Here is a 20869-nt window from a genome sequence, read left to right as displayed (position 1 = left end):
GCATGTGTGCGTGATGGTTAGGATTTTACAGTTGATACGTTCCTTAACTGGTAACCAGTAAGCATCTCGCCTGGCTTGAGTGATGAGAGTTCTTTTGGGAATTCTGAGAGCTGCGCGTAGTGCATTGTTCTGCACTATTTGGATCCTGTTGACGTTTTTGGCTGAAGTGGCTGCAAGGATGACATTGCAGTAGTGCAGCTTAGCTCTGATAGTTGCACGCACGGGCGATGGACAGGCAGTTTTGGGGGGGGGTTAGGAAGGGTTTAATGGCATTTATGAGTTTGGTGGTGTGGGCCGAGGCAATGGCGCTGACCTGTCGGGTCATAGAGAGGGTTGAGTCAAGGTAAACTCCAAGGGTTTTTACGGAGGTGGAGACAGGGATAATGGTGTTGTTGATAGTGAAATTGTCATACTTTTTGTTTAGTTTAGGTAAGATTTCTTTGGGGCCAAGGAGTATGATCTCGGTTTTGTCCCCGTTAAGGCATACACCATTGATTGCCATTCAGGTTTGGATGGTGGTGTACATTTGGAGGAGGGCTGTTGCGTCTTGGTCATAGTCACCAGTGAGGGTGAGCAGTACTTGTGCGTCGTCGGCATAGTTCATGTATGCTATGCCGAGCAAGTCCAGTAGGTGAAATTGTGGTTTAGTAAATAGGTTATAGAGGGTGGGGGCAGTGCATGATCCTTGGGGTACTCCACAGTGAATTGTGTCAGGGGCTGCGTTAAGGAAACAACAATATAGAAACTGGATGATTGGATTTAAAAAATAAAACGTGAACAAGAGCAAGGCAAAGCCATGATAAAAGCCATGAAAAACAAGAATTGAAAGAACTTGGACCATCATCAATAGTAGAACATTGAATCAACAAAGCCCTCTGAGTAATGCACCAGAGGCAAGTTGGATTGATCACTTCTCGAAAATATTTGGAACAAACGATATGGAACCCACAACAACAGAGCCAGGCAAAGGAAAAAACTGTAACCTGGGACTCCCTGTAAGAGAGATAATAAGGATTAAAAGGAAACAAAAAAACTCAGCGGCAGCCGAGCCTGACGGTTTAAAAAATGGTATCCTAAAGAAAAATCCAGAGGCATGTGCGAGATTCCTGGAAAAAAACTGTATAAGAACATCATGAAAACTGCCATCGTCATGGACGACCGGAATAATAGTGCCAATCTTTAAAAAAGGGCTGAGAGAGATACTCCCCGCTCTTTGGTGATTCATCTTCTCATGATTGCATGTGCTATGTTGCACTTGGAAAACAATTTATTTTGTATGAATGCTATTTTTGCATCAGACTGAGACAATGCTTCATTTATGCTCTATAGGGTCCAGTAGTGGTTTTAGGTCCTGAAGAAGGCGGCTTGAACTCGTCCATCCCGCCGAACCACCATAGTGTTTTACTATGCCTTGGTTACTCTGCACATGACTGCATTTCTTTTCCTTTAGGCGTATGGGGTTGACCCTAGCCATCACAATTGATTAGCTTTGATGTTTATGTGCATTGTCACTCTTTGGTCTATGTTTAAACCAACTTGATTTACGTTATGTTTAAATCAACTTGACTTATGTTTATGGAATGTTCACTGATGACTGGGAGAGATTGGGACTCTTGCTCGTGACTCGCACGCGTTGCTATGCGCTGCAAAGGGGTTTTCAAGGCCAAACCCACTTTGTTAAAGACTGGGACTCTCGCTCAGGACTCACGCCAATTTGATTCACGTTATATTTAAATCAACTTGACTTATGTTTATGGAATGTTCACTTATGTATTGTCCTTAGCACTGTGTATTCTTACTGTTATTGAATTAATTTAGATTTAGGCTCCTTGTTTTGCAATCTATTTGCTCAGGTTATGAATACATTATTTTTTTTGTCTTTTTGTTCTTTGTCGGTTTGCTTTATTTTTGGTTCATGGAATGTTCACTGATGTATTGCCTTCTGGAACTTTGTATTCCTACCTTAATTGAATTATAAGCACCTTGTTTCGCAATCCATTTGCACAGGTCATCAATATATTTGTTTTTTTGTTCTTTGTTCACTTTAAATTTTGAATAAATCATTTAATTTTATAAAATCATTGCTCATATTACTTAGTTTCTAAGAATTAAAGTACATGTATACCTAAAATAATGTGATTTATTGACACCCAGCGTCTTGATGTCTGATCTTTTCATTGTAAATCATGTCTATTGGAAACACACCCTCTTTGTGTGTATCCCGACTCTCCAAGTTCCCATTTTCCACTGGAGCTTTCCCTCAAGAAAAACTACACAAGACCCCGAAATTGACATTCAAATATTAAAAGATGCACAGGCCGATTCATGGAATTAATGTGCGCTGAAAATATCGGTGCAAGCGCACGAAAACGTGCGATTCGCAGTGAAAGAGCTAAAATCGCAGTGCAAGTGCGAATATCGCAGGGAAACCAGCACGCCGGCGCACAGGTCATCTAACGGCGTGCGCTAAGGCCACAGCGAAAGCGCACATAGCGCGGTGCACATAACAAAAGTAGGCGGAACACGGGGCGTGACATGCGGAATGGGGAACAACTCGTGAAAATGTGGGCATCACGGGGGAAGTACAGGAGGCAAGTGCGTGGAACGCCCACAACGCTCGTCTACAACAGTATTCATTGAATCGAATAGGGCAAAACAGCGCATGGGCAAAGACGCTTACAGGCCTAAACACGTCCGCCACACGAAGGCAGGCGGTCGCGTCCCTGTGCATGAAAAAAATGTGGGCCAAAATGTGCGCCCAGAAAAAGCAGGTATATACAGCTATGTAGAATGTCCCATACTGTGGGCCTCTAGGACAAGTGACGTGCAACGGGGTACGCGACAAACACGGACACCTGCTGTGTGAAAAATAGCGTGTGCGTGTATTTCGGGGGTGCGCGGGAAGTTTCACACGCGATTGGCCTGGGTATGTGTATTTCAGGGGTGCGCGTGAAGTTTCACACGCGATTGGGCCTGGGCGAGCGGGATACCACTCACCGTCTGCCTTGTGTGTAGAAGAACGCGTAACCAACACCCACTCGCTGTGAAGTAATAGCGTGTGAACCCCAACGCCTGGAAAACACACGCGATTGGCCTAGGTACGTGTATTTCAGGGGTGCGCGTGAAGTTTCACACGCGATTGGCCTGGGTACATGTATTTCAGGGGTGCGCGTGAAGTTTCACACGTGATTAGCCTGTGTACGTTTATTTCAGGGGAACGCGTGAAGTTTGACACGCGATTGGCCTGGGTCTGTGTATTTCAGGGGTGCGCGTGAAGTTTCACATGCGATTGGCCTGGGTACATGTATTTCAGGGGTGCGCGTGAAGTTTCACACGTGATTAGCCTGGGTACGTTTATTTCAGGGGAACGCGTGAAGTTTGACACGCGATTGGCCTGGGTACGTGTATTTCAGGGGTGCGCGTGAAGTTTCACACGCGATTGGCCTGGGTACATGTATTTCAGGGGTGCGCGTGAAGTTTCACACGTGATTAGCCTGGGTACGTTTATTTCAGGGGTGCGCGTGAAGTTTGACACGCGATTGGCCTGGGTACGTGTATTTCAGGGGTGCGCGTGAAGTTTCACACGTGATTGGGCCTGGCCGAGCGAGGTACCACTCACCGTCTGCCTTGTGTGTAGAAGAACGCGTAACCAACACCCACCCGCTGTTATGTAATAGCGTGTGAAGCCCAACGTCTGGAAAACACATGCACCGCACCGCACGAAAAGCACGTACAGGCCCGTGCGCGATACATCACAGACGTGCTTACGCGCTGAGGGCCTTTGGTCCAATGAAATCGCGTATGCGTGCTGACACGCTTACACGCTAAGGGACTTTCCTCGAATTACACGCTGACGTGCAAAAATTTCACGTGCCAAATCACTCCGTATCAAGCTGGCCACACGGAAGTCCACGCTCCTGCCCAAAAGGCCGAATTACTGCCCCCAGACCCTGACCAGCCTCCCACGAGCCATCTGCAGCTGCCTGCCTGCCTGCTTGCCTGCTGCCATTGTGCCCTGCCATTTTGTGCCTGCACATCTGCCATCTGCAGGGGTCCAGTTGCTGTGTCCACCCCTGCTGGAACAGAAGACTCCCGACTGGTATACCATCGCTCCACAGCCCAGCCCCAGGACCCAGTTGCCCACCCACACCTGCCTCGGGGGTCGCCATGTCGGGGCAAACACCATCTGAGACCACTGACGACCCCCAGCCAGAGGGGCAGAGGGCCACCAGCTTCAGTCAGAAGGAAGTTGGTTTCCTGGTGGAGCTTGTCCTGGGGCATTATGATGCCCTCTTCGGATCATCACGCACCAACAAGGAAGGACGGGACAGGATCTGGGACGACTTTGTGGTTGCCATCAACGCGGAGGGGGTGGCAACCCGCAACATCAAGCAAGTCAAGAAGCGCTGGGAGGACTTGAGGTCCAGGACCCTCATAAAGGCCCGGCGCCTCATGGAGGGGGGCCGGGGCCGCATGAGTACCATCCAGCTGAGGGTCTTGGAACGCGTACACCCAGCGCTCCACGCCCAGATCCTTGAGAGGCAGACCCGTCTGGAGTTGAGCGGTAAGTGGCCAAGCATTGCTGTGTGAGACAGGGCATGTTGCAGTGTGGTGTTTGTCTGATACTTGCCTGATACTTGCCTGTATGTGTGACATAGGCCATGTACGTATGTGTGTGTGCAGGGACATCATGGTCATGCATGTGAGACCTGTAATGTGTGAACCACATGGTTGGTGCATGTGTTTAAATGCAACATGGGGAGCTTTATGCGGAATGGACACATGAGAGCATGCCAGTCTCTGTTCCTGGACATGGGTGGGGGTGAGGGATGGGTGCTGATGTCATGTACATGTATGGTATCCATGTCTGTGTGTCTGACCTGCGTGTCTGTGACTTGTGAATGCCATGGATGCATGACACATGTCTGTGAAAATGTTCAGATTCACTGATGCAGCCTAGTCATCCTTGTATCCACTGTGTCTGGGGTGTACAAGGCCAGATGGATGAAACTACGGTGAAGTGTGTGAATGTGATAGGCATGACCCATGATGCATGTGAGTTTCAAACCAACATTGTATGTTTCAAGAGTCCCTTGGACATGTATGGTAATGTCCATAGCATGCGCCATGCCTGTTACTGCATGTGTTTTGCCTGCACTGACCCATGTGTTGTGGAGGGACATGATGGAAGTGATGTTTGACAGTGCCACTCATCTGCTATTGTTTCCTGTCTAGGGGACCATTGTACAGTACCCTGATGCTTGTGTTCTATGTCTCCCCTCTACACAGCGGCAAGTGAAGAAGAGGGAGGAGACGGCGCTGTGGAGCAAAGCGGCTGGGATGCCCCCACGGCTGCAGCGGAAGGCCTGGGTGAGCCCCCACAGGGGCTTGCAACGGCGGAAGACGGTGTGGAGCCATCCAGGTTGGTGGTTTCCACAGAGGAGGAGGAGGCCGCTACTGAGCTGCACATGGGGCCTGGTGGGGGTGGTACCACTGGTGCAAGTGGTGCAGTCCAGGGGCAGGGGCAGGAGGCAACACAGGTTGCCGTGGAGGGGCCTGTGCATGTCAATGTCCCTGACACTGTGACTGCACCACCATGCACCAGCAGGGATGCCCCATCCCAGGCCCGACCGCAGGTAGGGGGGATGTCCATGTCATCTGACACTCCTCTACCTGCGGACGAGGGGACCCCTGGCCGTATGGAGAAGGTCCTGATTGGTGTTGCGTTGCGCACGGGTGTCATTCGTGATGATGTGCGTGCTTTCCGGGGGGAGCACGCACGTCATCACAAAGAGCAGCGTGCCAACGTGGCCCGGTTGGGAGCGACCATGGTTGGGGGTTTCGTACATGTGTCGGCCACTCTGGCGACCCTCTCCTCCTCTGTGGAGGCCACGCGCCAGTCGTTCTCCATGCCGTCTTCCGGCCCAGATGCCACCAGGGCCCCCTGTGGACCTGCCACGACCAACGCAGCCAGCTCGGTGGGGCTCCCATCCCTGCCACAGTCGGGAGTCGGAGGTCCAGCAGGGGTGGACACACCAGCAACTAGACCCCAGCAGATGGAGGATGTGCCGGCATCATCGGGCATCGGTGGATTCCATCAGCCTGGATGCCGTCGTGCTGGCAGAGGCAGTTGTGTCGGAGGCAGAGGCAGGCTCGACGTGGGAGGCATCATGGCTCGGGGCCATCTACATCAGAGGGGCAGGCATCGGCCGGAGGGCAGGAGAACCCTGGAATGGGAGTGTCTTCCGTGTGGCAGCGGTTGGGCCAGCAGATAGGTGCGGAGAAGGAACGGCTCACAATGGTCAGGGCGGAGAATTCCATGCGCAGGGCGCTGAGGCAGGCTGAGTGCCTCGAGGGTATTCGCAGGGAGTTGGAGCTGGACACCGCATTATCCCTGCGAGACCTCGGGCCAGTGAACATGCCCACCTCCAAGCCATTGAACAGGAGCTCGATAATGCCCTGGCCCATGACATCAACCAGTGAGCCGTTGGACTTGCCCGCCGCTATTGTATATAGTTCATTAGTGTTAAGTTTCATTTCTTTTTTTCTTTCCTTTGGGGCGCATGGACTATGCCCCACATTTTTGTCTATAGTTGTTTATTCTGTGGGCTTTTTTGTAGGTTTCCTTTGGACAGTTGGGCTCATGGACCCAGGATTTCATCCTTTTAAATAGTTGGAGTGTGCATTTGTCGGCTTTTTCTTTTTTGATTTTTCCATGGAGCAATGGATTTTACTTTTTCATTTCTGTTTGGATTTGCTTTGTTGGAAGGAGACTTTTGAGACATTTTTGATTTCATATATTTTGGATTCCGATTTCCTTTATCATTATGTGACATTCTGCATTGTTTTGCTTATGTCCATTGTTTGGTATTTGATTTTCTTTCACCACATTTTTTGTTCAATACATTTCTTCCCGTACTTCAATGTGTGGTATTCTCTCATTGGTTTCATGCATGTCACGATGTGGGTGTTCACATTCACTGGCACCCATTGTGTGTGTGACGGACATGTGCTGATGTACATACATGCCATTTGGGTTGTTTCATGTAATGGGCATTTCAATGTGGGGTGTATGTTATGCTTGGTTCGTTTTTTGGGCAGGGGTGGCGTGCCGTGGGATTTTGGTGGACATGAGGGCCATGATTGTGGGTCATGTTGACATGTTGGGGGGGACATGAGTGGGGGCCTGCTGGCAGGTGCCCCTCACTGCTGGGGGGTGGGGGTGCTGGGGGACATGAGTGGGACATGAGTGGGGGCCTGCTGGCATGTGCCCCTGACTGCTGGGGGGTGGGAGTGCAGGGGGACATGTGTGGGACATGAGTGGGGGCCTGCTGGCAGGTGCCCCTGACTGCTGGGGGGTGGGAGTGCAGGGGGACATGTGGGGGACATGTGTGGGACATGAGTGGGGGCCTGCTGGCAGGTGCCCCTCACTGCTGGGGGGTGGGTGTGCTGGGAGACATGAGTTGGTTATCATATTGCAACGTGACATGTGGCTTGGCTGGGGGGCATGCCCATGGTGGATGGGCTGCCTGCGGGACATGACCAGGGGTGCAGGGTAGTCCCCTGTGGTGTGGGCTGCCTGCAGGGGACGTGGAGGGGGTAGAGGGGACACCTGGGAGGACCCACACTGCCAATTAACGTGTAATACTTCCCGTGCACCCCTGAAATACACGTACCCATCCCATTCGCGTGTGAAACTTCCTGCGCACCCCTGAAATACACGTATCCAGCCCATTCGCGTGTGAAACTTCCCACGCACCCCTGAAATACACGTACCCCACTCGCACAAGGCCTATCGCTTGTGAAACTTCACGCAAACCCCTGAAATACACGTACCCAGGGCATTTGCGTGTGAAACCTCCTGCGCACCCTGGAAATACATGTACCCAGCCCATTCGCGTGTGAAACTTCACGCGCACCCCTGAAATACACGTACCCAGCACATTCGCGTGTGATACTTCCCGCGCAGCCCTGAAATACATGTACCCAGCCCATTTGCGTGTGAAACTTCCCGCGCACCCCTGAAATACACGTACGCCACTCGCACAAGGCCTATCGCGTGTGAAACTTCACGCGAACCCCTGAAATACACGTACCCAGCCCATTCGCGTGTGATACTTCCTGCGCACCCCTGAAATACACGTACCCAGCCCATTCGCATGTGAAACTTCACGCGCACCCCTGAAATACACGTACCCAACACATCCGCGTGCGATACTTCCCGCGCACCCCTGAAATACACGTACCCAGCCCATTTGTGTGTGCAACTTCCCACGCACCCCTGAAATACATGTACCCCACTCGCTCAAGGCCTATCGCGTGTGAAACTTCACGCAAACCCCTGAAATACACGTACCCAGCCCATTCGCGTGTGAAACTTCCTGCGCACCCCTGAAATACATGTACCCAGCACATTCATGTGTGATACTTCCCGCGCACCCCTGAAATACACGTACCTAGCCCATTTGCGTGTGAAACTTCCCACGCACCCCTGAAATACACGTACCCCACTCGCACAAGGCCTATTGCGTGTTAAACTTCACGCGAACCCCTGAAATACATGTACCTAGCCCATTCGCGTGTGAAACTTCACGCGCACCCCTCAAATACACGTACCCAGGCCAATTGCGTGTAAAACTTTCCGCGCACCCCTGAAATGCATGTACCCAGGCCAATCGCGTGTAAAACTTCCCGCGCACCCCAGTAATACACGTACACCACTCCCCTAGACCCGATCGCGTGTAAAACTTCCTGCGCACCCCTGAAATACACATACCCAGGCCAATCGCGTGTGCGCACACCCGTAATACACGTACCCCGCTTGCCGTTTGCCAGCCCTGTAAACTGCTCCAGGGTTAGCGCAGCCCTTTGCGCTGGATTGGGTATTTTGATGGCTTTTCCTTGCGCGAGTGCGTTCTTGGGGGCGTAACTGGCGCTGCTGCAGGGTCGCTGCGCCACGGCTGGTTTTGGATGCGAAAATCCATGAATACGCTGTGTGCGGAAATCGATTTTAGCGCACGCAGCTGGCGCAGACATTCGCACAAGCACACTGTGCGCCAGCCGCATGCGCCATTTTTGTGCGATATTCTATGAATTACCCTGACAGTCTCCCCAAAAAGAAAAAAACCTGATACACAATTGAAAATAAGATTACAATTAAGAAAGAAACCTCACGAGATAGCAAATACAGAAAGTCCCTTAATATGCTTGCGTCATTCATACCAGTTTTCATCAAAGCATGTAATGGTATGATGATATCCTACCCCCATAGATCATGTTCCACTGTTAGAATTATGCTAAAATGAGGAAACAGAGAAGGAAGTTCCAACTAAAACATTTCCATATCATGAATTCATAGTCATAAATGTCCCACAAATGTATACAGTGCTTCATCAATGTTCAGACCCTGGGAATTTTTGTTTCAAAGTCAATAATCATCTTTCTTTCTGACAGTCGTAGCATGAGAGTCCTATTGCCTCCTCTCAAATGTCTTGGTACATGGATAGCCCCAAAAAATGAAAAGCCATCTAATCTTCCCTCATGACATTAAAAAAAAAATGCTTTGCTACAGGGTATGAAAAATCACAATTTTTAATGGCAACCACATGTTGTAAAATCCTTGTTTTCAACTTGAGAATAGTGTTGCCCACGTACCACTTCTTGCATGGACAGCATAGAACATAGACCACAAAGTCTGTTTCGTATGTTATTTTGTGCTGGATATTACAATCAGACTTTACCGCTGGATGTTTAAACTTCGTACAGGGAGTGGCATACTGGCACACTTTGCATTTATGACATTGGAGAAATCCCTGACATGACCCCCAAAGCCAATTGCTAGTAGATACCTTGCTCGGCGGCAAAAAACTTGACAAAAGCTTGTCCTTGATAGATTTAGACTTCCGAAAAGTGACAATGGGATGTTGGGATAATACCGGTCCTACGTCAATATTGCTTTTTAATACATCCCAATATGTATTCATAATCTGTCGAATTATCGATGATTCTGAACCATATGTTAAACTAAGTCTTGTTTCTGTCTACTTCTTGTCATAACTTTGTGTTTTATTGAGTAATGTATCCCTATCCAAGACTCTCTCTTTCAAAAAAGCCCTTTCAATGCTCAGTCTGGGAAAGCCCTGCACACAAAATGTTCTAGCAGTACTGGCACTTTCTGCATCAAAATTCATCAAGTTGGAACAATTACGCCTCAATCATATACATTCTACATAGGGGATGCTTTTTTATACATGCCATGGGATAACTACTACTAGCCTGTAGTGGGACATTCGAGCCTGTAAGTTTGGTGATGCACTGAGGTGTTGACTCCCTGCAGAGTTATGCAGACTTCTACATCAAGAAATACAATTTTGGAATCGCTGTGTGTTTCTGTTAAGTGTAGGTCCAATTCATTGGTGTTGAGGATTTGCACAGAATCCAACCATTCCCTTTCCTCCCCTTTCCAAATAATGAAAAGGTCATCAATGAACCTCAGCCAACACATCACTTTCTCAGTGTTTTTCTCATGTTCTGTAGACCAGACTATATTCCTTTCCCACCATCCCATCCCAAGATTAGCGAACGACAGGGCAAAGATAGCTTCCATTGCGGTACCCCTCACTTGAAAGCATTATGTGTCAAACAAAATGTAAGCATGTCTAGGATCATTTACGAGTGACTAAGGTAATTCAGGGATCTGGAGCTCAAAAAGAATTAGCAAGATGATATACCAAACGTATGACTGATAGAATTATACAGCAAGACTACGTCTAGAGTAGCCAAAATCATGCCTGGTTCCCATGGGATTTCATTAATATGCTTTAAAAAAATCTGTATTATCTCGAAGAAAGGTTGGAAGTGTGGAGACAAATGGTTTAATGGTAAGTCTACAAGTTGGGCGAGTTTTTCCAACATAGAACCACTCAAAGTCACTATCGGCCTGCCTGGAGCATGCATGAGTGACTTGTGCACCTTACGTAGGAAGTAAATAGTGGGGTTCACAGGAAATTGAGGAAAAAGAAACTTGTAAGTATCTTCATCCCAAATTCCCTGATCCGTCCACTTTTGCAGTAAGGCAGACAGTTCATTTGAAAAACCTGGAAATGGATCGACCAACAATTTAGAGAAGCAAGACCGATCCCTTATTAACTAAAGTGCTTTAAAACAAAAATGTTTCCAGCCTTATATCAGAAAAGCAGAACAAACTAGAAGACAGAGGAGCTTTGTAGTCATTGCACTTAAGGAAAAAAAGAAAATATGTTTTTTGCTGCCTTGAAGGAATGGACATTTATTTTTAAGCAATTCATCTTTGTCAGAGGATTGTAGCAAGATGTTGGTGGATTCTGATAAGGTGGGTTGTAACCTTTGATATTCCAAGAATCTCCTCCAAGCATTTAGTGGAGGAGTATAGACAAAGAGGGAGTTAGAGTTGGCAGGTGATGGATTGTTTAAACATTGTAACCAGTAGTCATTGTCTCACTATGACTTATGCTCTTGCCCTGCAGATCTCTGAAAACCATTGAGTGAGCATCTGTTTATAATTATTTCCACTTCTCCTTTCCCCCCTTTCCACCAGGGGTGTTTCAGGTTCAGCTGTGATATGGATCAGCTGTAGGCGAGATGCCAAAGTGGGTTTGTGGGGTCCAGAGGCTCCTGCACACTTTGAACAAGACCAGACATTACAATGTACATAATGTTTTTCATTGTCTTCAAATATTAAAAATGTTCCTTATTGTACTAAATAGTGTTCTTGTCATACTTCCCTGTGTGGACCTTTTTACATATTCTGCTACACAAAAGTGACCCCTTCCGCCTTAGTTCAGCCTTACTGCTTGGTCTACGCTACTTAAGAGTTCTGGGGAAAAACCTTGCTATCTCTGAGTTGGCTTTTCCAGGTCCCGCCAGAGGTAGGGACTTTGAAAAACCCACCTAAAAGTGTCTGCAACTTCTGGTCAGTAAAATGAGCAGTAAAGTAGATGCGAAGAACTACAAGTGATGATTTACATGTAAAAGGCAATTTTCGCTGTGGCGAGGCATAAAAGTTGTGTCTTCATTGAAATTCCGACTAAATAAATCTGCTTACGCTTCAGGTTATGGGGCCAAGTGTCTTTGAGGGTTGAATCCAGCAAACCTTTAAGGAAGAACTCTATGGTGGAGAGGTGATTGAAGAACTCTCATAGTATAGCCCACCTAAGCCCATACACAAGATTAGTTACTAGATTTTGGATACTGATGCGGTTTTATGTTTGGAAAAGTTCAAGATCACTCTCTCTCTCAAGGAACCTCTGGAATAGAAATTATTTGTTTAAACTAAAAGCTAGGGGAAAAGGTGTTTGGGTAACTGGGGGGGGGCAAACCATCACTACAAATTGGGTGCACTGACAGTAAAGATAACATTTCAACTGCCAAGATGCAGCATGGGCTTCAAATAATCAACCTGCATTTGTGGAAATGTGAGTAACATGACAATCATGCACAGACATTTTTCTGGCTCCAAGTGTGGTACACTGGAACGCAAATATTTTAATATGGGTGCCCGCAACTACCCAGCCGCAACAGCCCAAACTCTTACCCTTTTGTAGATATGTCATTTTTGTCCTGGTTGAACAGACCGGGATATGCCATAAGAACTGAGCTCTCATCAATCCAATGTCCTTGAGCGCAAAAATAGCTTGCGATAAAACTTACCCGCGGCCGCAACTTCTTGATGTGGCGCAGTCTGGCAATCCATTTTGAGGGATAGATTTCAGATGGGTTTGATCTGCTGTGGTGAACTTGTGATGCCATCTTTTAAATCCAGGACGGGAGGGGGAGCAGGAAAGTGAGGTTGATAATTACAGAGAAGGTGTGGGGGACAAAACAGAATTAAGTTCAGAATTGGAATTCCTAGCTTACTTCTCTTGAAAGACAATACTTATAAGACAGTCTCAAAGAATGTACATGAGAGCTGGAAGTTGTGAAAATTCTCAAACCAAACCCCATGCTTCAAGTTCTGCACCTTACATGCATCTATGGTGTATGTTTCTTTGCTCTTGCGAACAAAAATAAGACCTGGGTATGCTGTCCAGATATTTGCATGGACAAAACAATGTAGCTGCTGGTAATCAAATGATTAAGTCACCTGGTGCATCAAACAGTACATGTTGCAGTTCACAGCAAAGCAACTCATGCAAAACGGGGCTCCTTTATACTTTTCTGGAGAGGATTTGCACTGACAGTACTAGTGGAAACAGATGCTAATGGTCAAGTATGAAAAATCTTTTGGCAAAGATGCCTAAAGGTCATTGGAGTTTGGAGCGACAGAAAACAAGTCGCCTGCGGTTATTTCCCTTTGTATCTTCTCTTTGTAATGTACAATGAGAAAAACAAGGAATTTCAAAACACCAACCGAGTTATCTTTCATGTCCCACCTGAACTGTACCTTACCCAAATGAGTGTAAAACTTGTCCAGAGCTAAAAAAACATTCACGGCAATGGCTATGCAAAAACCTTAAGCGGAGGATGGGTGGAGACGGGACGAGAAAACACAAGTACATTTTGGAAGTATTAATCTAGAGATCAGTGTACAGAAATTCCGCCCTGCCCTTTTTTAAAAACAAGCATTAGCAATGCCAAGTTTTTGTTTTTCTGCATGCATTGTATAGGGATGTGCAAGGCACTGCCATAATGGCAAATTGGTACAAGCTGGCCACAAGAAGGCAACAGCTGGCAAGTGGTGAGAGTACTTGGGCATATGACAGTGTCTGAAAAATACCTATAAATGCCACAACTGTTGGCTTTGTCAATGCTTATTTTCAATTGTAATTCAATACAAAGTACATATGGGAAGACACACATTGCTTATAAATCAAGTGGCTTAAGGCACACTAGATTAAGACTTTTTTTACACTTTTTTTTAGAACTGCAATTAAGCAATTATCTTTTCGAAGACTTCAAAATAGCAAAGGAAACCCCATAAAAGTCCATAGTTTGATCTTTCTATATGATTGATCTAATTCAAAGAGACCCCAGGAGGGGCCTTTTAGGTGAGAATGGCCATCCCATCCTCCTTTTAACTATTCTCCTTTGATGATAGTTTTGGCTTCACAGGTGGCACTTGAACAAAAACTGAAAAAAGTGTGGGGCTAATAAATATATGCCTATGACAATGTTTTGCAGAACAGCCTAATTTGTTTAATGACAACAATATTGGTCAAAAGTATGATCTATCTGCAATATTTACATTTGAATGCAGCGCCATCTGCCGGGCCAGGAATGGCAGGTTTTTGTCCGACACGATTCTTGCAATGCTGATATCCACCAGTCCTTCCATATCTAAGCAACGAAATGGAAAAACGCAAACATGATTGCTGAATCCACAATTAGTTGGGTGCAGTGGTTAGCCATTACTCTAACATAACAAACATTTATTTATTGTAATAATAATAATAATAATAATTTTAATGTGACATAGTTTAAATAATAAACTTTACACATGTACTAAAACCATACATTGAATAAAATTCCAATACAATACAATATATATACATTAAAAAAATTCAACTTCAAATAATGCAGAGTTATAATGATTCGTTCACTGTCTCTATAATTCATCGTCTACCATGTAAACCAGAGGTACTAATCATTTTGCCTCATAGTCATGGGTATAATCAACTATTTTATGATACACTTAGCAATATCACAGTTTCCATATAGGAGCGCAACCTGGCCAATTCCCACCAAGCATTATATAGATATGCCCAACTTAACTTCTACCCTAAGCCAGATAGAATAAAGTGCTTTTAACAATCTTATGCTGTTGGTGTTGATACAATGATTCCAGAAAACTATGTCCCCTATGGTTTCCATGTTATGTACATGCTTTCCCAGATGCGTGATTATATCATCTATCATTGCCAAACATTCCGTGAGTACATGCTTAGCTGTCTCAAGATGTTCCAAATTCCTACAGAGACGGCAGTAGCGTATATCCTTGGGTAGCTTATCTATCACCCCTGTGTTCATCCTTATGGGAAGATATTCAATTCTTAGTAGCAGTATAAATCTCCTGAGCCTAAGGGATGGGCATAGCGACAGATATGTCTGCGGTTTCTTATATGTGTATAATCTATTTTGCACAAAGCTATATCTTTTTAGCTTGCGTAGATGGTCAAAATTTTCAAGCCAGTCCCACAGCTCTAGCCTTCTCCCCATAAGAGATTGCATCGCTTCAGTATATGACCCTTCACGATGTCTCCAACAGATGTCTTTGAGTAATTGTTCCATTTGATCTTTAAATTCTCTAATGGGACCCTCAGTGTTACTTTTCAAAGGGAATGACATTAGTAGGGCATTACCCTTGCCGTACACCATTTTTAAATAAAATCCCATCCTCTTTTTCAGTACCTGCGCTTTTAACGATATAAGCCCCAACTCCAATCTCAATAGCGACATGGGTATACAAGCCGGAAGTCCCAGGATCCTTCGCCAGAATTTTCCCTCCACAATTTGTAGCCAATCTAGATCCATTTTAATCAGGGATTCAAGGCCATAGACTATCATGGGGGAAAAAACCTGGATATAAAGATGGCGGGTTCCCCATAGTGTAAAACCTCCCTGTTTAATTGTAAAGCTTTTGAAGAGGGCAGTAATTTGTGCTGCTCTTGTTTTCCGGTGGTGTTTACATGTAGTATAGTCACCTTTGGGTTCTAGCTCTATCCCAAGATATTTATGTACCGGGGCATATGAGATTACAACACTATCTATGCGAAGCAGTACACGTGAAGATCTTTTACTTGTGTATCTCATCACTTGTGTCTTCTCCGTATTAATAGTGAGCCCATTATGTGCTGAATATTCCCAGAGGGCTATTGCCGAACGTCGTAATCCACTGATAGTATGATCAAATATAACTATATCATCCGCATATGCGAGAACCAGACAAGGGGTTTTACCTATGCTGGGAGGGCAATTTTTTGCAGTAGCTATTTTCAAAGGGATGTCGTGAACATATAGATTGTATGCAAGTGGAGCAGTCACGCATCCCTGCTTCACCCCTCTATTCTGTAGTACTTCCTCCGACATATGACCGTCCTGGTCTAATTTTAATTTCACCTTAGTGTTCTGATGTAGTAGCCTAAGGTAATACAGAAGATCAGCTGGACAACCTAATTTTCGTAGCTTCGTCCAGAGTTTTTCTCGTGGGATGGAATCGAATGCGGCTTTGAAATCTACAAAGAGAGCGTAGAGGGGGGGTTGCCCACTTTGTAGGGCCCTACTACACATATAATCCACAACCAATAGGTTGTGGGTAGTGGAATACTCCGTTCTAAAGCCGCATTGGAATTTACACAATATATTGGCCTGATCAACCCATTTCTGGAGTTTTCCCAATAAAAGTGAGGCGAAAATTTTGCTTGTACTGTCTAACATAGAAAGTAATCTATAGTTGTTGGGATCGAATCTATTTCCTTTTTTAAATATAGGAATTAGAATGGCCGATTGCCAAGAGCTTGGGATTTTTCCTGTGCTCAAAATTTTTGTGAACAAAATGTTCATTACTACAGACCAAAACTCCGGGTTGCTCTTTATTACAATATTGGCCAGACCATTTGGACCAGGTGCTCTGGAAGATTTCAGTGCTTTAATCGTAGAAAAGATGGATTCATAGGAGATGTCTATGGAAGGGTCAGTTGGAATTTTACCTATCTCAGTCATCTTGTCATATTTAGATTCTGCATTACGCTTTTCCAGGAACCTGGTCCACTCTGCACTAGATATTGGGTTTGCTAACTGCCGAGCCTTGTTTCCCCTGGCTTCATTAAGGAGAGACCATATACTACTGGATTTCCGAGTGCAAATAGTCTGCACCAGCCTTTGCCAGGATCTATTTCTATCAAGGCTTCTCTTTGCCTTGATGTCTGCCCTGTATTTATTCCTCAGTTTCTTAGATGTTAAAGTATATGTCTCCCAAGTTAAACTAGTTTTCTTGGCTCGTCTTAGATTAGTGTCATGACCACTGCTTTCAAGGAGTCAGGATCTACCCAACACCCTTGGAAACAGGCTCATAACATGCCTTATCGGCACCAGCAAGTCCCAATAGGGACCTTTTGGACCTTGTCCTGGCACCGGTGGTGCCAGGCTCATAGTAAGGACCCGTCCCGGCACAGGAAGCGCCGGGCTCATATCAAGTGTAAAAGTGCTTGGGTGAACCTACCTGAAGCAGACCATGCTGCTTACTTACCAGCCAGATGATGCTTTACTCTCTTCTAACAGGAACTACTTTTCTTTCTGGGTGGGGCAGGCACCACTCCCTGGATCACTGATGCTGGAACTCTTCTGGAAGCAGGAACTCTTTTACCTGGGCGCGGCTGCTGTGGAAGAAGACACCTAAGTACTCCTATGGGCTATTTAAACCACACCCGATTGGTACCACATGCTTCGCGTTATTCTGCATCTGCAGCAGGACGCTCACCGTGTCAGCTCCAGCGAATCTTCAGCTCCGGATCCTGTAGTTACGAAAATTACCTGCTGGGAACCAATCTTCAATCTTCAGCAGCTCCTGCAAAACAAAAGGCACAGGTTAGACAAAGGCAAAGTTAGCGCTTCAACTCACCCGAGCCATCGGCAGCATCCAAGTCGTTTTCTTTTCTGCATTCCGCGTCCGGCATCGGGCCTGCAAAGACAAAGAACATTGGTTAGTAACGTTCAGTTACAATACTGCTTACCTGTGTTGCGCTTGCTCCAACTTTGTTCGCGCTGCATTCCGGCACCTGTAAAAACAAAAGGGGACATTAAGGTGCATTCTACGGCCCTAAAGCAGTCTTCCTACTTACGTGCCTTCGAATTCACCATCTTCTTGTTACGCTCTCTGTCACGAATCTGGGAGAGCATCTTCTTTGGCATCGACAGCATCCTAAAAGCAAAAGACATAGACATAAGGAAAAAGACATTTAAAGAGAGCAATCCAAAGAGAACTTTAATACTTACAAGTCACGCTCGTGCAGCAAAACGGCGGCATCGCTCTCACCTACCCTCTGCAATCAAGAGGCGGAACGCACATCCAGTGAAGTAACTGGACCCAGCGCCCCTGCACAAGACGCAGGATGGAGAGCTCAGCATTCACTTACTTAAGGTGAGCACAACAATCATCTGAGTACCACGGGGAGAAAGGGAGAGAGGGGCTAGGCACTTCTCCCATCCTTCCAGCCACTAATACCTTGATTTTCCACTTGCAGACACCTCACTCTGCAGGTCAAGCTTTCGGTGAGTAAGGGGCCAAATCCGGGAGCCAAACGAACCCTACGCCTAACTTTGAAGACGTTTGCAGCGCCCAGCCCAAGACCAGCGCCTCCGAGGGAACCAGGTGAGCGTTACAATTAGCTCTTAATGTTCTTTTAGCATCTCGAATATATCTGTCGTAGATGGGCTATTTCGTTTGGTCGCTGATCATACCTCCGGTAGGCGTTGCAGCATGTTTATCCGAGAACTGGTATATCCAGTTCTCTACATCATCAATAGACATTTTTGTAAATTCTTCTATGTTGGGGTAGCAGTTTTTATTTAGAGAATCTGAGGCCAGTATTACATTCCTGTCCGACCAGCGAATGCAGGTCCCTGCATGATTAATTTTTAAATCCCCTACCATACAAAATTGAGTACGGACTTCTATATTGTCAAAAGAGCATGCTAAAACTGCATGATCGCTCCAATTATTAGGGATTACTATCATATCTTCGACTGATAGAAGCATGCTTGGAGAGACGAAAACATAGTCCAATGTGCTAACCATTGCTCCATTCCTCCAAGTATGTCTACCCGGATGATCACTTTTGGTACGACCATTTATCATCTCAAGATCCCATTTGCGAAAAAAATATACCCAATCTAATCCTTCGCTCTCTACTTTCTGATGTTCCATGGCACATTTAGGATATATCTTTGGATTGGCCGTTCTCTGTTCACCTCCTAACATATGGGTGTTAAAATCTCCTACTACACAAACATCCACATTTCCTTCAATGGTTAGCCAGCTGGCTAATAGCTCATGCAATGCTTCCTGTAAGGACTCTCTATACACTGCCCCCGGAGGGTTATACAGACAGACAACTAGCAGTTTACCAGAGTTCTCCTTATTTTTTACTATTTCAACTGCTAGCAATTGATCATCTTGATTCACATTCAGTTTTCTAGAACCAAGCCAGTTAGCTACCCCAATCCATAGCCCTCCATAGGGGCGTCCTCTTTCTCCTCTTTTGGCTAATACCTGATGGCCATTGTAACCATCCAGGTATAGGGGATTCAATGCCAAAGTCTCTTGGAGACAGATACAATTGTAATGAGATAGTTGTGCAATCGGCCCATCTTCATTTAGGAGATGGGCAAAGCCCCTGCAGTTCCATGAAGCCAGCAGTAATTTTCAATGTCCGGATGAGACCTTGGGAGGAGCCTCTGTCAGCCACCTCAAAACAGACTGTACTTCAGTCATGTCCACCTTCTCTCCAATTGGTATATTAAGACAAGCAACGGCCGATCTATCGATCACAGCTTCCGATTCAGAACCACCTGGCTCATTATATAACAGTTCAGCATCTATCTCGACATCCACCATTGACAATTCTTTTTTAAATGTCCTTAATAATTGTGCAGTGGATATAAATTTACAATGAAGAGCTGATACCTTGGGATATGTACCCGTCAATGGCTCTAAAAATTGAAAGTCCTCAGATTGTAAGACTCTTAATTGGGGGACAGAAAACAATCTCTTTAAAAATTCAGAGCGCGAAAGCCAGGTACATTTATCAGATTGATACATATTTTTTATAATACAGGTACGGTTGCCCCAGACGGCAACCTTTTTTTTTGTGGGATCCGATATTGAGAATACAGAGCAATGTGGACTTCCATGTTTGCTAGCTGTTTTAGGAGTATTTATTGGGACGATGTCGTCCTCAAATAAAGATTCGTTCATTGTATTTTCAAGTTCGTCTACCCCGTCCGGGGCTTCTGTATCCCCAGCGATCAACCAGCTCGTTAGGCGGCCATTGCCTAAATCTTTCCGTTTCTTTGCCCGAGCAGCTCTTTTTTTTGCTTTTTTTCAGCGATGGATGGGCTTCCCCATCTCAGGAGGTGACGCCCCCTGGCTGCTGGTTCTAGCTCCACCGGATGCTAACTTAGCCCTCTTGCGTTGTTTACGCTGCTTGTGAGGAGGCAATGACTCTGGCAATATCTCTGGATGTTCGGATGTTTCTATGCTTGGAGCTATGGTTTGTGGCTCATGCAGTTCGTTTGCTATTGAGATGGCTTCAGTTAAGTTATTTTCCGCCTCCTCAGCCAGATTCTGTCTATGCTCTAGGTCACTGATCAAAACATCTGTATTTGCCAATATTCGCCCAGACATCCGCAGCAATATTTTTAATGCAAATTGTAAAGATGCCACCGATGCCTGTAGTTCAGCAATTTCTGGCACTAATAGGGAATTACTATTGGTTTTCTCTGTGCCAGTTGCCAAAGATGTATCTATAACTAGGTCAGGTGAGGCTGATAATCTCATCAATGATCCATCATGAGGTGGCAGTTTGCCATCATCTTTAACTGGGCTCTCAGGCTTTGCGAGATTCCCTTTTTCCAGAGGGGTTATTGTCTGGGGAGTCATACCTCTCTGGATATTCAGACACAAATCTAAATGAGAGTTATTGTCGATGTCTTCAAAGTTGAGCAAACTGCCCAAATTAGAGATGTTGACCACTGGTTCCATAGGTGTCTCCAGAGCAGTGGAATTAATGTCCACTGGCACATTTAAAGGGAAGAAACCCGTGATCTTTCCCTGATCAACAGGGATTCCCTTCTTGACTTTATTTCTCTTACTTTTATTTTCTTCCATAATAGGTCC

At 45.9% G+C, this 20869-nt stretch overlaps 1 protein-coding gene across 4 annotated transcripts in view; it reads right to left on the bottom strand.

Moving 5' to 3' along the window:
- Nucleotides 1–20869, bottom strand: part of TSC2 (TSC complex subunit 2) — a 1437517-nt gene that overhangs the window by 59920 nt on the left and 1356728 nt on the right. For all 4 annotated transcript variants that reach the window (XM_069647328.1, XM_069647330.1, XM_069647331.1 and 1 more), the window contains 2 exons: nt 14222–14313; nt 12688–12786 (listed from right to left, as the gene is read on the bottom strand). In XM_069647328.1, the coding sequence (XP_069503429.1) occupies nt 12688–12786; nt 14222–14313 (191 nt within the window). The remainder of the gene's footprint in view (nt 1–12687; nt 12787–14221; nt 14314–20869) is intronic.

This window comes from Ambystoma mexicanum, chromosome 2q, assembly GCF_040938575.1.
Source record: "Ambystoma mexicanum isolate Mex_15411 chromosome 2q, UKY_AmexF1_1, whole genome shotgun sequence".
NCBI lineage: Eukaryota > Metazoa > Chordata > Amphibia > Caudata > Ambystomatidae > Ambystoma > Ambystoma mexicanum.
This window is presented reverse-complemented; position numbering and strand designations above follow the sequence as displayed.